General features: G+C 33.5%; 1 protein-coding gene across 7 annotated transcripts in view; it reads right to left on the reverse strand.

The window, feature by feature from the left end:
- Window positions 1-18,544, reverse strand: part of TPK1 (thiamin pyrophosphokinase 1) — a 397,642-nt gene that overhangs the window by 221,513 nt on the left and 157,585 nt on the right. For all 7 annotated transcript variants that reach the window (XM_087945983.1, XM_087945977.1, XM_087945980.1 and 4 more), the window contains exon 4: window positions 11,004-11,073. In XM_087945983.1, coding sequence (XP_087802109.1) covers window positions 11,004-11,073 — 70 coding nt within the window. The remainder of the gene's footprint in view (window positions 1-11,003; window positions 11,074-18,544) is intronic.

The raw sequence follows: 18,544 nt of genomic DNA on the forward strand, positions 1-18,544 counted from the left end.
ATAATCTTTTGTGCCTCAAACCAATCCATTCTTCCAACCAAGTAAGTACTGAAGACTGGTAATACAATTCCTAAACTGGCAACCCAAAACCACCTTTGTTTTTAGAATCTTGCAACATTTTCAAACTTACTCTTGCTTTTTTCCCTTGCCAAATATATCTTAATATTGTTTTATTTAATTCTTCAAATTATATTTTTTTTCAATTTTATCGGTATTGTTTGAAATCAATATAACAATCTCAACAGGATATTCATTTTTATAGTAGTTATTCCTCACATCAATGACAGCAAGGTTTTCCACTTCTCCAAGTCTGTTTTAATTTGTTGCACCAGTTTATAGTAGTTATCTTCTTTAATAGTTACAAACCTAATTGAATTCCTAAATATTTAATTTTCTTGACTATCTGAATAACAATCTTCTTCTTTAGCTCTTTTATAGAATCCAGTCTATGTCTTTGTTCCATCCAGGTCACCAATATTCCCACAGGTATCAGCCATCTGAAATTTAATTCATGTTTAATTAGTTGTCTTGTCAAAAATTGTTTTCTTGTATCTCTTACTCTTCTAGGGATCTATTTCAAAACTATTTCTCTCCTTTTATATTTCAGTGGGTCATCTCTTACTCTATGAAGTATCTCCGCTCTTATTGCCTTCTTAGTGAATCTTACATGTACCTCTCTGGGAAGTTTGTTCCTTGACACATATCTTGTATATATTCTGAATATTTCATCCATCCCAGTAAGCATCTCCTGCTTATCCACCTCCAGGGCATCCGCCAACAATTCTGCCATTATCTTTGCAAGATTTCCCCCTTTTCTAAAAAAATTTTTATTGGTTTTTAAAACAAACATAAACAAACAAAACATAAAAACATCAGGCCATCTTCCATATATGTACATACAGTGTGCCGGTTGGTTTACAAATTGTTTTGTGCTTCCATTTTGTAGTTTTCAATTACAATCACATTGTATATGATCTCATATTTTCAATCCAATATTAAATACATTGGTATCATTATTAATCAATCATTTGACTATACTTTTATTCATTCATGCTTTAGGAAATAATCATATTTTACTTAATTTGTTTTGTGACAATTCATATTATCATCCCAAATCTATCCTAAAATCATTTTGTAGATATAATAAGGAAAGAATACATCTTTATATATTTAGTATTTTCTACATATTTCGTGACTATACTTTATTGTCTAACCATTGATAGATCCCAAACTTTATAAAATTGTTTATCATCCTGTTCTCTAATTTCAAATGTCAATCTGCTCATTTCAACACATTCCAATATTTTCCTAATGATTTCCTCCTGTGATGGTGTTTTCTCATTTTTCCAGTTTTTAGCAAATACAATCCTAGCCGCTGTTAATACATTTACAATCAGGTATTTCAAGTCTTTACTATATATTTCAGGTAAAATTCCCAATAAAAATATCTCTGGTTTCAAATCTATATGTTTTTTTGTCATTTTTTTCCAACCACGTGTGGATTTTAGTCCAGTATTTTTTAGCATCCGCACAAGTCCACCACATATGGTAATATGAGCCAGGTGTCTGATGACATTTCCAACATTTTTCGGATTTATTCTTGAACATTCTTGCTATTCTTGTCGGGGGAAAATGCCACCTGTAAAACATCTTATACAAATTTTCTTTATATGCTGTTGACATTGTCATTTTATAATTTTGACACCACAATTTTTGCAATTTCTCTAGATCAATCCCATATCCAAAATTCTTCCCCCAAGCAATCATAGTTTCTTTAACTTCTTCTTCTTCTAGTTTAATTTCTAATAAATATCCATACAATTTTTTGATCACCTTTTCATCAGTACCTGTCAAAATCTTATCTAAATCAGTCAGTTTATCACAGAAACCTTCTGTTTTAGAATCTTTATCATACCTTGAATGCATTTGCGCATATGAAAACCAATTCATCTTTATACCTTGTTCCTCTAGTTTTTGTATAGATTTGAGTTCACCCTTTTCATTCAATATTTCACCATATCTAACTGTTTGTTCCTTTTTGTATATTATAGGATAAGAAAATGCTTCAATAGTCGATAGGAATTTTCAAATAACATTGTCTTTTAATCTTCTCCCAGTTTAACCACAGAGACTCCCGTATATAATGTCTTCTAAAGTACCCCTGTGTTTTAGTTCTTTTATACCATAAAAAAGCATACCACCCCAACAACAGATCATGTCCTTCTAATGTCAACAATCTAGTATTTCTTAATGTTATCCATTCCTTAACCCACATCAAATTTGTAGCTTGGTAATACAACTCCCAATTAGGCAAACCAAATCCTCCTCTTATTCTAGCATCTTGCAAAAGTTTTAACTTTATTCTCACTTTCTTAGCTTGCCATATATATTTCAACACAATTTTATTTAAATCTTCAAAATAGTCTTTTCCAAGCCTAATTGGAATTGTTTGAAACAAATATAAAATTCTGGGTAATATATTCATCTTGATTGTTGATATTCTCCCTATTAATGACAGTTGTAAATTTTCCCATTTCGCCAAATCTAGCGCTATCTGCTGTTTAAGTTTGATATAATTATTCTCTTTTAGTGTACTGCATCTTGCTGTCAAGTATATCCCCAAGTACTTGATCTTATTTGTGACCTGAATTTTCAATCGGTCTGCCAGTTCTTCCTTTTGTCTTGATAGCATATTCTTTGTCAAGATCTTTGTCTTATCTTTATTTATTTTCAAACCAGCCACCTTTCCAGAAATATCAAAGCCATTTGTTTTTCAGGGTGTGCCTCGTAGTATTCCAAAGTGTCCAAGATTACTCTCATATTGTCTTTAATTTGTCTCTTTGGCAGAAATCCATTTTGATCAGGATGGATAAAATTATTTAAGTATTTTTTAAGTCTTTCTGCCAATATTGAAGCATAAATTTTATAATCTGCGTTTAGTAGGGAAATAGGTCTATAGTTCTTGATTTGTAATGGATCGGCTTCCTCTTTTGGAACAAGTGTAATATAAGCTTCTGACCATGATTTAGGTATCCTCTTCTTTAACATAACTTCATTCATAACTTCTAGCAATGGAAGATTCAACGATTCTTGTAATGTTTTGTAAAATTCTGCCGGAAGTCCATCTGGGCCTGGTGCCTTTCCATTATTTTGCTTCTTGAGTGCTTCAGTTAACTCCATCATTGTTATATTGCTTTCTAACATTATTTCAATCTCTTTAGGTATCTGGGGTAACATAGCATTCTGTAGGTACTTTTTGACTCTTTCCTCATCAATATTCACTTGTGTGTATAGTTTCCCATAATAGTCTCAAATGATTTCCTTCTTCTCTTTACTACCATAGCAAACTTGGCCTTGATCATCTATTAATTGCAATATTTTCCTTGATTCTTTCTCCTTTCTCAATTTATATGCTAACCATCTACCTGGTTCATTTGCATCTTCAAAGTAGTTCTGTTTAGCACCTCTAATTTTCTGTGCTAATTCTTCTTTTTCTATTAGACCCATTTTATGTTTGGTTATATCCATTTTTAACTTAATGTCCTTTTTCTGTGGCATTTTCTGTAGCTCTTTTTCAAGTCCTTTATACTCATCCTCTAATGCCTTAGAGGCTAATCTTTTCATGGTGTTTCTTTTCCTTGTATAGTCTATTATCAAGCCTCTAACGTATGCCTTCATTGTATCCCGTACATTCTGGATTGATGTATCTTCTTTTTTGTTTTCTCCAAAGAAAAAAGCCAGTTCTTTCTCCATCCACTGTGTGAAGTCTTTTTCCTTTAAAATAGTATTATTTAATGTCCATCTAGATCTTCTTTTTTGTCCTTTCCATTTCATTGACATTGGATTGTGATCTGCCCAAGTACTTGTTTCAATATTTATTTCTTGAATATTAGTTAACAATTCTGTTGACATCCATATCATATCTATTCTGGACCATGATAAGTGTCTATTTGAGTAGAAGGTGTATTGTTTAGTTTTAGCATTTCTTTCTCTCCGTTTATCTTTTAAGTTTATTTCATCTACCATTTTAAAAAAAGATTTAGGGAGAGTCTTTCTATTTTACTTTATTGTTTTCTGTGCTGTATAGTCCAGTTTGTTGTCTACAATTCTATTAAAATCTCCCATCATAACTATATTAGCATAGTCCAGTTCAATTATTTTCATATGTAATTTTTTATAAAATTCTTCTTGATTGTCATTTGGGGCATAGATTGCAATCAGGAGTGTTTTCATATTATTATCCATTATTTCCACCATTAGTATTCTTCCGTCGTCATCAGTATAAATCAATTTCGCTGGAATGGTCTCTTTAATATATCAAACCACTCCTCTTTTCTTGCATTGTGTCAAGGACGTAAATATTTTCCCTAGTTTTGGCTGTATCAACAATTGTTCATATTGCTTTTTAATATGTACTTCTTGTACATTTTAATTTCTCTAATTTATGGAAAGTTTTCCTTCTTTTAACGGCTGAGTTAAGTCCATTTATATTAATTGTAATCAATTTTTTCTCTTTCATGGTTATATTTTATAATTAGGTTTGGCAGCTCTCGTGGATCTTGGTTCACGTTGTTCTTTGGCTTCCTCCTTTCCACCTACTGCACCTTCCTCTTTTTCAGTCGTCATTTGGCAGTCCTCTTGGAATTCAATTAGTGAATTTTCCCCTTTTTCTTCCTCAGTGTTCTGGAACCTCAAAAAATATTCAGCTTTATCCATTTCCAACGTAAATACTATTTCTCAAGATTTTTATCTGCCTGTGTTAGCCTATTATCCATTTCTTCCACTTTTTTCTCTGTTTGTTCTGATTTCTATTTTCTGGATCTGTTGTTCATTTTTAGTTATTATTTGTTGAATATTCATTTTATCATCCATCTTTTCCATTATTTCCTTCATGTCTTCCAAATTTTTGTTGTGGCTTCTTGAAGTAATTGGAGCATTGATTTCATTTCGGCTTGCATCTTGTTTATTTTTTCCTGTTTCAACATGCTATCCAAAGATCTTTGATTTGCTGGACTATCTGCTGCTGCTGCTAATGGCGCAGATGCATTTTCCCCCTAATTTGCTAAAGTTTGAGGTTCTCATCATTTTGAATAATCTTAAAGTCTTTAAGGGGTTTAAAAGAGATAATCAATAATAACTCAAATATTATACCAATGTTTCCTCAATCCCGAACCAATTTCCCACTTTTAATAAATATTTTCACAAGTCAAGCCACCAGCAGATCCCTTTTTCTTTCCCCCCCTTTTTATTCTCAGTCTCCAAGTAATTTCACACTTTCTATTGTTGTAATCCAAAAAATATTGTTTGTTAGTCCCCAAGTTCTTCAAACACTGTTCTCTTCTTCTCTTGATAAATTTGTAATCCACATAGGCTCACCAAGCCCCAGAGTTCAAAAACAAAGGCTTATAAGTCACCAAAAGGAGTGTTCAGAAAAAAAAAATATTTCCCTGCTATTTCCCAGTTTCTATTTAGTTTGTCTGTTTAGTTCCATATAATTTCAAAGAGCTACACTGTTTTAAAAGTTACAATGTTTCACTCTCTGTCTCTGCTATCCCATATAAAGAATTTGCCTGTGCAGATGTTATTTGTAGCAAACAGGCTAATCTTCAGCAGACATTGAAGGCCATCCTTTCACTCACTTTTACTTCTCAGTGTTTTTCTCCACCTGTAGGCGTCACAGTTGCTCTAATTTTCTCCTTTTCCTCTCATTAACTTGTATTGCATTAACTGATCTAAAGCTTTATAAAAGTCCCAGGGGTCAGAATTTCATATTCCAGAAAGTTTTAATCTTAGTCAATATTGTAGTTAAAATTGCCAATCCAATTTTCTTGGATTTAAACTTCTTTCTCTTTCCTGATAGGTTCTCTTTTCTCTGTTTCTACTTCTATAGGTAGCTCTTAAGCTTAGTTGCCACTATTATTGGGGGTGGTGGAAAACAAACAATTCTACCTCCTCCTCTTTGAGTCCACTTTTACTCAGGCTGACTTTAAGGGGGCAGGTTCCTCAACAGAAGTTGGAAAAATCTCACCCAGATCAACCACACTGTTCCTCAGTTTTTTAAGCTTGCTTAATTGATCAGCTGTCACAGCTTCAGTCAGGCACACAATGGCTGTCTTTTTCTTCCCTCCGGATTGAGCACTTCCTCTGGATCAAACAAGGAATTTGCAGTCTCCTTGTGATCGACGGAGTCTCTCTGTCTTCATCACCCCTCCAGGATGACTTGGGTCCCTCGGAACCTTGTGGCAGGTTGAATTAGGTGTGATTCCACGAAGCCCTGTGGATATGTGTTGTATCACCATGATGTCAGCCCCATTTCCAAGACTGAAGAAGTCTTAATACCTTGGAGAACCAAATGATTTTTTGGCCACACTATGCCTTGTTGCTAAGATCAGAAATAAAGAGCCTCTGACCTCTCTAAAATTTCAGAATCCTGACTGAACACTTTCAGAAATTACAGAAAAATCTGAATTTTGTGATGATAATATTAATATGAAAGGAATAGCAATGGGTATTAAAGGCTTAAAGGCTTAAGGGATATCTTGAGTTTCTCACACTCTGAGTTTTGAATACTTCTTAAACCAAAAAGAGAAGTGCAGATATTGTAGATTCTATAATAAAGGGATTGATAAAAAACAAACTGATAAATAAGCTTGGATAGTTTAAACAAATAAATATGCAGGTCATTACATCCAACTACCTCAAAGAGGTCTGGTGGTACCAGGATATTGGTTGAATGCAGATTTTTCAAAGTTGTCATAGAATTGTATATATGCTGTGATTCTAAAATGACTAAACAAATGTTAAAGAAGGGGCTAGACTTGAGTTAAGTGCTGGTGGGGGTGGAAACAATCTCATCAGTTTGATAGTGTTCTTTGAGCACACAAACCTTTACTAAAAGTGCATTGATGAATGAGAATAACAAGGGACACATGGCAAAAGTGAAGTAAAATATTTCTATCCATTTTTGTGACTAAAGGCAAATAACAGATTTATGGCATAAAAATAATCTTTGATAATAAATAATCTAAAAATAATAAGGTTTACCGAGCCAATTCATGGGTGCTCCATGACTGGAGTTTTTTAAGAAGACAATGTTGAGGTAATTCCCCGTTAGGAGAATGAGCGCATACAGGAAGACATATTTGAGAGTAGTGTTTGAATAATACACACACAGCACACAGATACACTGTACAGTAAATGTAGGTTTTTACTTCCAGAAAGTTTAAGCAAAGTCCAAACAAGCAATCCAAAATCATTCACAGGTAAATCAATCAGTTTTTCAATCCCTTCTAGCTCTATTCTATTTTAAATCAGTAAAGATTATATAAGACTATTTGTGAGTAATACAATAATTGGTTTTTCTATTAATGTGTTTACATTTATGAATACGTATTTGATAAAAATTTGTTTATGTTTATGAATGCTATTTGTATTTTGTTCAATGAGTTCTGAAATAAAATGAAATACAATATTATTTCCCCATTGATTTTATATATTATTTTCTGACTAGTTAAAACTGCTAGATATCAAAGGAAGTTTAATATGCCAAATAGCAGATTGCATTAGCTTTTGGATAAATATGCAAGGTACTTTATATTTCAAAATACCAAAATATAATACTCTGCCAAACAATATTATTATATGATTCTCATTTTAAACAGCAGTAGCATTTCCAGTGAATGTGAATAATCTCAAGATGTGAAGGTTTGGGGAAATATGGAAAATGACTATATGTGCAAGCCTTACTTTTTATAACATGTCAGGTCAAAAGGCTATTTTGAATGTCATGTATTTGTAAGCATATTAAATTATAAAAATTATGAACATGGGAGATATAAGTATCATTTAAATCATAGTAAGATAATTAGTATTGAGGTAACATCATTATACCATTATGTCTCTATTACTGGTGCAAGTTATTTACCTTAAAAATATTTTAAAATATGCAAGAGTTATTACTGCTTTCCTCTCTTCTGCCAAATAACAAGAAAAAGCTTACTCAGATTTAAAAATGACAAAGGAATGTTGTCATGTGTAAAGGAGCCTATTTTGTACCTACCTAAAAGAAAAAATTATCTTCCATTTATGGTAATGCCCTCCCAAAGATAAAATGGGAAAAATGTTATAACCAGTCCTAAAAATGCTGCCCAATCTATCTATTTTTTTAAAAAAAAGGTTTGCCAACTGGCCTACTTAAATCCAAGAGTCTTCTTTCCAACAAATACATGCATATACCATTCTCACATGAGTGGCCACTCAAAATAATGGCTGGATCAGGACAAAATCTAAATGAATATTAATTCTACTACTAATTAATTGACAATGATAATAATAAATATATAACACTCTATTGATTAAAAAATATGTGCAGCCTGAAAAAAATGTGTTGTGCTGCAATTACAAGATGAAAGAGTTGTGCAATGTTTTGAAGGCAATATAATGTTCCGAATATTTAGGGATCAAAATTAGTCCTTATCTGTATCAGTAATTTTAAAGCACCTGAATTCTCTGGGATTGGATGAGTGTCATGTGAAAAAGGGGAAAGATAGATTTGGGTGTAAAGAATTACAAACATATACTATGTTTCCATCTTTTTTGTTTTTGCATAGAAAAGATTGCACAATCCCACAAAATAACTTGCTTGTTTGATTGATCATGTGTCAGCAAGTCAATGTTGATTCTTAGCAACCACAACCTGCTCCTTCAGTTCTTCCAAAAGTGTACCAATTGCTATTGTAACTGAGTCCATCCACCTTCCTGCTATTTTAACACCTTTCCAAGTATTATACAAGTAGGTTTCATCAGACAACCGAGAGGAACAGCCTGAGATTAATCAGGAGGAAGGCATATCGGAGTAGCCCCTGACAGGGAGTCAAGAGGAAGAATGTTGGCTTGATCCTGAGCAGCAACGTAGGAGGCGTGGGAGGGTCAGAGAGTGAGCTGAGTCATTGAGCCACACCCCACAGGGGATAAAAGTGGGTGTGTTGTTGGCTGGAACTTTGTACGGGACAAAGTTTAATCTTACTTCAGGTTTTCTTTGTGAATGATTTTTGTGGTCTGCCTTGTAATTTTCCGTGAGTAGCTTTTTACTTGTTATCAGTTCGGACTTGGCAGGCAGAGCGTGTTGGAATGCCAAGGACATTATCAGTTCCAAAGAATTAACTCTGTGAAGTCCGAGCCAGCTTGCCTGCCTGTGTTTGTGTGAGTTTGTACTCTTTCATCTTTTGGGAAAGAAGAAAGGTGAGACAGAACAGGAAACAGTATGAATGTCTGACTGAAAATATGCAATTCCAACCTATTTCAATTAATTAATGCTTCTGATGTCAATTTCTAGTTTCATTTTTCCTTGTGTCTATTTTTTCAATGGTCATGCTTCTTGATGCTATTTTCCCACTGTAATTTTCTTTCAATCCTTGAATTTTCCTTTTAATGAAAAGAACTAGATGGGCTGAAGGCTTTAATCTACCCATATTATTAACACTGATAGTACTTTGAAAGCTCTTCTTTAGTAGCATGTTGAATGGTATCTGTCTTGTGAATCTATTATTGGACATTGTATCATCTATCTCTTTATACTGTTTATAGGTGTGATTTTAAAAAAAATACAGGAGTGTTACCTATTGACTTCTCCTGAGCAATAATACTCCTCATTATTGGAGTGCTTTGGTAGTTAGATTGACCTTCACACCATAGATTACTATGCCAGGATTATATAAATTTGGCATACATTCATGAGGTATATCTGTGTCATCAGGGTCTACAACACAGTCCTTTCAACAGTCCCAAGAAGGCTCCACACCCATTTGCACCACTCAGGTGACCCTGATGACATGAATAAACCTCCAGGTGGCCTTAATGGCTCACTGAAAGAATGCAAATGACTAGCTGTCTGCAAGGAATATACTTTTTTCTATTCCCCATCATCCAGTCAACTGATAATGCTTCTCGGATGAGAAGCAAAACATCTTCAAAGAAATCCAGAAAGTCCAGTTGCCTCTTGATAAAGCATGTTTGGGTTCACAAGGCAAGAAAAGTCCAGAATTCGCAAGGCACAATCCAAGTCAAGGCACTGTGTCAACCCAAAGCAAGGCAGGAATTACAATGACCAGAAAACACACACCTAGGAAATGAACATGTTGTTCCCAGAATCACCTCCATCTATCTGCTGTGCTAAATAGCCTGCTTCTAATGCAGCCCATCTAGAAATGTGAGGCTTTTTCTTCGTGAGTAATCTTGTTCCTGCCTTTTCTCTGCCCTATGTGTTCTTGGATCAGGTACAGAAGGCACTTCCTTTTCTTCCTTCCTGACTGGCTGTATCTGCATGCTTTCTCCATTTGACGCCTCAGAGCTGTCCTGCTGCAGCTCTGCTTCAGCCAAATCACTCTCAGACAACTGCTTGTAGCCATTAATCAACTCCCTTCCTGTCAGGAGTTGATTCATCCTCCCCTGAACTGAAACCTGAAGATATATCTGGGAAGCATCCGGGAGAGTCATCACAAAACCTTTCTCAACTCTTAAAGATGAAAAAGCTTATTCAAAAGCAACCAGTGTAATATTTGTGCTCCAATGTATGCTTTTTATTATAGCATGCACAATCATCCTTACATTAAACCACCATTTCCAAGTCTCATTTCTTAGTATCTGTTAGATTCATTTAATAGAATAAGGTGAAGAAATGTGACATTAAAATTTGAATCGTAGGGCTTCAATATAAAAATGACATTTCTATGTTGAATTGTAAATGCTTTCTATTTTGTGACATTATTAATTGTGTTTCTACAGCCCATGGCTTCACATCAGTATTTTTTCTTATAGAAATGGGAAAAAACAATGACCTTAAGGTACTTGAAAAGTAGCCTGTTATGTTTTTATGAGGTACCAGTAGCCTGGTACTATGTAGAAACCAGATAATGAAAAAAATAAATTTAATCAACGTGCTTTAATCAGCATTTTATGTGTAGATAAGATACACAAATTATTAGAACATTTTATTGTAAGTGTACCTGTCACGGTTCCCATCGGTGATACAGTGCAAATAATTGGCACCTCCATCAGCACATGCTCTCAGAACCGCTGGAAAAAAAGGATGTTGTTAAAAAGCTGTCATCATAAACAAATAAAAAATTTATTTACATGCAACTATTATTTTGTAACGTGAACTTCAAATATTTTCATTTTTTTACATAACTAATTGCTTCTGTTACTGATAGTTGAATTTAACTACCATTAAATATAACCATTGTGGTATCTTGATAGTTTAAGGCCCTATACATGAATTTATATTTGAAAAATGTCTGCAACATCCATTAGGGTAGATTGAATACTGTGATTAAATTATCCCCCTGCTATATAACTACTTTCAAATACATTATGTTAGAAATGCATTGTTATCAGTGTGGGTTAAAAATAAAGAACAACATAATTTGAAAATACCAGTCTGGCTTTCCACAATGAAAGCATTGATACTAATGTTATTAATATGGAAAAAATGTAAGATATAAAGATACAGTTGTGCTCTTAAGTTTACATACCCTGGCAGAATTTTTGATTTCTTGACCATTTTTCAGAGAATATGAATAACACAAAAACTTTTCTTTCACTCATGGTTAATGGTTGGCTGAAGCTATTTATTATCAATCAACTGTGTTTACTCTTTTTAAATCATGACAACAGAAACTACCCAAATGACCCTGATCAAAAGTTTACATATCCCAGTTCTTAATACGGTGTATTGTCCCCTTTAATATCAATGATAGGTTGAAGTCTTTTATGGTATGTGTGGATGAGGCTCTTTATCTTTTCAGATGGTAAAACTGCCCATTCTTCCTGGCAAAAAGCCTCCAGTTCCTGTAAATTCTTGGGCTGTCTTGCATGAACTGCACGTTTGAGATTTTCCCAGAGTGGCTCATTCATATTGAGGTCAGGAGACTGAGATGGCCACTCCAGAACCTTGACTTTATTTTGCTATAGCCAATGATAGTTGACTTGGCCGTGTTTAGGATCATTGTCATGTTGGAATGTCCAAGTACGTCCCATGCGCAGCTTCCAGGCTGATGAATGCAAATTTTCCTCCAGTATCTTTTGATAACATACTGCATTCATCTTGCCATCAATTCTGACCAAATTCCCTGTACCTTTGTAGATCACACATCCCCAAAACATCAGCGATCCACCTCCATGATTCACAGTACTTTTCATCATAGGCCTTGTTGACTCTTCTCCAAATGTAGTGTTTATGGTTGTGGCCAAAAACCTCAGTTTTGGTCTCATCACTCCAAATGACTTTGTGCCAAAATGTTTGAGGCTTGTCTCTGTGTTGTTTGGCATATTGTAAGTGGAATACTTTGTGGCATTTGCGTAGTAATGGCTTTCTTCTGGCGACTTGACCATGCAACCCATCTTTCTTCCAGTGCCTTCTTATTGTGCATCTTGAAACAGCCACACCACATGTTTTCAGAGAGTCCTGTATTTCACCTGAAGTTATTTGTGAGTTTTTCTTTGCATCCCAAACAATTTTCCTGGCAGTTGTGGCTGAAATTTTAGTTGGTCTTCCGTGGTTTGGTTTCAACAGAACCCCTCATTTTCCACTTCTTGGTTAGTGTTTGAACACAGATGATTGGCATTCTCAATTCCTTGGATATCTTTTTATATCCCTTTCCTGTTTTATACAGTTCAACTACCTTTTCCCAGATCCTTTGACAGTTCTTTTGCTTTCCCCATCACTCAGAAGCCAGAAACATCACTGCAGCACTGAATGAAAGATGCAAGGGTCTGTCAGGAGTCCAGGAACTCATTGACCTTTTATACACACACACACACTAATTACAAGCAAACAGATCACAGGTGAGGATAGTTATCTTTAATAGCCATTCAAACCCCTTTGTGCCAACCTGTGTGCATGTTATCAGGCCAAAATCACCAGGGTATGTAAACTTTTGATCAGGGTCATTTGGGTAGTTTCTAGTGTCATTTTGATTTAAAAAAGAGTAAACGTAGTTGATTGATAATAAATGGCTTCAGCCAACCAGTAACCATGAGTGAAAGAAAAGTTTTTGTGTTATCATTCATATTCTCTGAAAAATGGCTGAGAAATCATAAATTCTGCCAGGGTATGTAAACTTATGAACACAACTGTATCCATGTATGAAAAAGGGGGACTAAAAACCAAGTAGGAACTTAATAATCAAGGGATGGACATTGCATGGTGGCCACAAATGCAGATACAATCTCAATATAATAAAGATGCTAAAAAGTATGGTTTTAATAAATTATTATTAACTGGAACTGAAGAAAAACTGATAAAGAAAATATATTGTTACTTATCAAGTATTAAACTTGAAAGTGAGCAGGTAAAGGAGACAATGATTGTTTGGACTAAAAACTTTGGATATGCAATAGAACTGGACAAATGACAGAAATTGTGGGATAGAGATGTTAAATTGACTATGTCAACTGCATATAAAGAACATTTGTATAAAATGTTCTATAGATGGCATTTTGCACTAACACTGGCAAAAATGTTTAACGATAGATCTGCTAAATGTTGGAAGTGCAATCAGATACCTGGTTCATATTACCATATGTGGTGGGCATGCCCAAAAGCTAAAAAATATTGGACGAAAATATATACTTGGCTGGAAAAAATGATAAAGCAGCATATAGACTTGAAGCCAGAAATATTTCCATTAGGCATTCTGCCAGAAAAATATGATAAAAGGACTATATATCTGATTCTACATGTACTAACTGCAGCCAGAATTGCATTTGCACAACAGTGGAAGAATGATGACATCCCAACAGATGAGAGTATAATTAAGAAATGTTAGAATGTGCCAAAATGGATAGACTAACACTATTAAGAACAAAGAAGAAACTGAATATTTTTTGATACGGGATCTATTTTATCAATGGTTAGATAATAGAAACAGAAGTTAGAAATATGGGGACACAAAAAGGTTAAATGTTAAAATGGAGATTTGTTAAAATAGACAAGCTAAATATTATTGTTATTATAGTATGAATGTTATTATGATGAATACTATTACAGACATTTTGATTACGATTGCCTTAAAACAATTGTACCCAGACAACACACTGTTTGATTGAAATGGAATGTTTATATGTTATAGAATAAATAATACATGGAAAAAAGTTACCCCCTTGCTTAAAAATATATGCATTAGTTGTAAACTGTTTTCTAGGCACAAATAGTGTCAACTATTTAGGGACTAAACCATTTAGAATCTAAGTATGCCTCATATAAATAGATCTAGGCATTCAGAGCTAGCTGCAAGTTTCTTTCCAAACCCATTTTTTCTACTTGATCTTTCTACTGAGCTTCCTCCTAAATTCTTTTCCAACTAACACTCCCAATTTCTGTCTTAAAAGAACAGTATATCACCATGCCACTCTTTTTTGTAAATTATTAGTATTAATTATTTTTAAACTACAATTTTGTTTTAATTATTAGATGCCTGAAGTTTACAAATAAATACATTAATATCAATATTATTTTAGACAGGAAAGCAGTAACTAATTCTTAAGGTATCCAAAGTATTTTTGCACAATACACTGTATTCAGTTCTTGAAACAGAATTCCTTTTCTTATTGCCCCTGGCCCTTCTTCTATGTAGTGGCCAAATTTATTTCTAAGATTAGTATTTCAGTAACTGTAACTTAGTATGTCGGGATTGTGGTTGTAGTTAATTCGTAAATAGATGTACAAATAGTCCTCCCTTAAAGAGCCTCCTCGCTGACAGACTGTAGATCGCAACTCTCTGCGGCTATGGTCCATGTTGGAGAGCCCCGATCATTACGATTAGGGGCTGAAGCTGTCTTGGAGGGGTGGCGGAGGAGTAAGGGAAGCCACAAGCCAGGTTGAGGGGAGCTGCATCTTCCCCCGGGGCTTGGTCTTTTCCCCGAAGATGACTGCAGCGGTGGTTTAAAATGGCCACCCCAAAGAGGAGGACTCAGCTGGATTAAGATTTGTGCAGGAGGGAAGAAAGAGGTGGATAACATCTGAACTGGGACAACTGGGCAATAAAACTAAACAAAAGTACCCCGGGATTAAGGTAACATGGAATTTTTAAGAAAAGAAAAGTGAGCGCGTAAATTACAAAGGGACAGGAAAAAGAAAGAAAATATTTTTGACAGCTAAGCGCGCTTCAACCAGGAAAGGAAGAAGCTGGAACTAAACATTTAACTAAATTGACTAAAATATTTTGGGAATAAACAGGCATAAAATAAAGCTGGACTTAAGATTGTCAAAAATAATAATAATAAAGTTTACAAATTGGAGACAGGACTGTGCTGGAAAATGGAGGTTCGAAAAAACCCTAAATAAAAAAATAGGGGAAAAGGTGAAGACTTTGTATAATGGGGGACTGCCACCTTTGACAACTTGAGCTCAAACAAAAGGGAAAGCATCCTGTTTCAGAATGAACTTATGTGGATATAACATTAAAGAAATATTGAAACAAAGTAAGAATCTTAGAAAGTGAAAGCAGAACCAGAATAAAGAAAAAGCAAGAAAAGACTGACTGTGGGTTTGATTGATGTTTTTGGTATAGACCCTGGGCTGGAATAATTGAGAACTTTAGAAAATTGAAAGAAGAAAGAAGGAAAGTAAAAGTGGTTTTTTTGTGGACTTTAACTATCATAAAATATAAGAGTGTGTAATGATGATATCTCTTCGGGAATTAAAATGGAACTTAAAAATATGAGAGAATTACTACAGGGAAGAGGCGAATCACTTTGCTTTGTGTTAGAAAAAAATGGAAATGGTGATTGAAGAACAAGAAGAAAGAGCTTCAGAGGAGGAGGAGTCGATTTATCTAAGGAGAAGACATTTTAAATAGACAATTAACAAAAAGAACAGTACAAAGAAGTGGGGAAAGAAGGAAGTTAAAAAATTGAGATTTAAGAAGGCAATCAAAAGGGGGAATACCTGTGAAGTCAGGAAAGGCAGAAAGACCCAGCAGAAAAGGGGAAAGGAAGATATTAAGAAAGAGAGGGATATAAACTGGAATGAGAAAAATATGGGGAAAAGAGGGGGAGAAGAAGCAGTAAGAAACAGGTGCATGAAATAAAGAAATACGGAAATAGTAAAATGTTGAAAAGAAATTGTTTTTTCAGAGATAATGGTTGTTGAATTAAAAAGGGATTCTGCAGGGTGACAAGGGGTAATAAGAATATTTCTGCAATTAAAAATATTTAGAAAATAGGGTGATAGAGATACTGATAGCTCTTATTAAAAATCAAGGGGGGGGGGAATATGCTGCGGAATCCAAGTGAAAAGATGTAATGATTATTATTGTAACTTCTTAAAAATAATGGTTTATTGGGAATTAAGATGAGGGAATAAAGGTATATTCTAATCATTGAGGTGTCATACTCAAAACAGTAAAAGGGGGGAAACCTATACTTGTTTTTTTTTTTTTTTTAGTGTTAAAATTTGTATTAATCTAGAATTTATAAAAATAATGTGTAATGGAAAGGGAATATGACAGACTAAAGAACCAACTAAATTAATAAGTTAATATAGACTATTAAAAACAAGGAGAGACATTGGTAACTTTTTTTATCATCATCATCATCATCATCATCATCATCATCCAAACACATATTGTTTATCTTTATTTTTAAAATAAATATTAAAGGATTATATTTGAAATAATTGAAATGAAACAAAAAGATGTTTCGATTGAGATTAATGAAAGAGGCTAGAATTAATGTGTTTGTTTCTCTCCTTACTGAAAATTTGGAATGGAAAAGGTAATAATAGAATTAAGTATGCATATATGAATGTATAATTGTTGTATGTAAAGATGATGACCTGGAAATATGTTGTCCACTAAAAAGAGATTTTTGTTTTTAATGTGAAAAACTGAATAAAATTTGTTAAAAAAATACATGTACAAATAAAAACCACTTGTAATTTTGTAATTTGTTAATAGATGCTTAAAATACACAGCCAAAAAAAAGCAGTAAAATGTTTCTCTTTTTCAGAATAGGAAAAATAAAACTTTGCCAAAACATTTTAGCAGTTTCATGACCTTTTTACATTGTTCAATGTTCTACTACTTAAACATTCTGCCACCAAGATTTTCATTTCTATATTTAACATATATTTATATTATTAATCCTTGCTAGTTGAAGCATATTTCAAATACTCTTAAAACCTCTGCGCTCTGGACTTATATAATACATCATTCTTCCATGAATTCTTTTGAAATCATTTTGAAAGAACTAGGCATAAATTTGGAAGCAGTTAAGCATCACTCATCAAGGGCAATTAAAATCTTTTCAAGTTATCTGCTACATATTTACTCTCAGCATTTCAATCATTATTTACTTAAAGTTATTTTAAAAAATAATTTATAAAACACTGATCTTTTATAGAAAATTAATGATTCACGCCAACACAACCCACCAAAAGATGTTTTCAGTTATGTGTAAAGCAATTATATGATAAGCACAGGGGAATCAATAACTTCTATAAACTATGGAACAAAGTGCAGTCTTGTTATTATTTAACAGACACATATATGAAGATGTTTGCATTATTTAACATTGCTGTTGGAATAATAGTTTTAAATTTCAAGTGCAAATGGACAAAGGTGGTCTTGGGAGAAAAGAACAATCAAATACTAAAAATGATTTTATTTAATATTTTTTTAGAGTTGCAAGTATAAAATAACATCATGGTACAGATAATGAGCTTAATGGCAGCTCTGCCAGTGTCTGTGCGAATACTGTAATACTTCATAATGTGCATGATTGCTGTTCATCACAATATTGTATCAATTTACAATTACACTTCTTGAATATGTACTACTTAACATCTTTAAATGCCAAAAACAAATAAAACAGATAATGAATAATGTCTGTGAGTTTATATACTAAGAGACATGCACAATGAACACACTTAGGGCCATTTCTCACATATTTTAATTCTGTACTTAAGACACTTGTATAGCTAATATATGCACAATGACTGTGAAAAACATGGTAGGTTTCAGCTTCCCGCTAAGTGCATGATTTTGTGAGTGTAATGATTCTATGAAGAATTTGAAATGACTGTTAAATTTCTAATTTGTTTTCACATTTGGGAATTAAATTAAAGAGAAAAAACTAAATTTCACCATTTTCTATAGTCAGATCATACATAATTGTAACAAAATTTGAGATTCTGCAGAAATAGAAAATTGGAATATAATAAAGTTATAATTTGAAATACTGAGTTAGATTAATCCCCAATTATTCTCTATTATAGTAGCTTATTTAGATGAGTCAAATTAGAGCAGTGTGTCTACAAAAGATCTCAGCATCATAAATTAACTCTTCTTAAATATGAAGATACTTGTAATATTGAATATCCCATTAATTATATATTGTGCAAAAATTTCATTTTTAACAATGAAATGACAATTCATTTTTAGAAATACTAGAAAAACTGAGGTGCATATTATTAGCTACAAATTAGGATTATGTCATCTGTATGTTCAACATAGATGTTCCTTCACAGGGGTGTCAAACTCGTGTT

This window comes from Notechis scutatus, chromosome Z (assembly GCF_049901735.1).
Source record: "Notechis scutatus isolate UNSWTSFEM ecotype Mainland chromosome Z, rNotScu1.2, whole genome shotgun sequence".
Lineage (NCBI taxonomy): Eukaryota > Metazoa > Chordata > Lepidosauria > Squamata > Elapidae > Notechis > Notechis scutatus.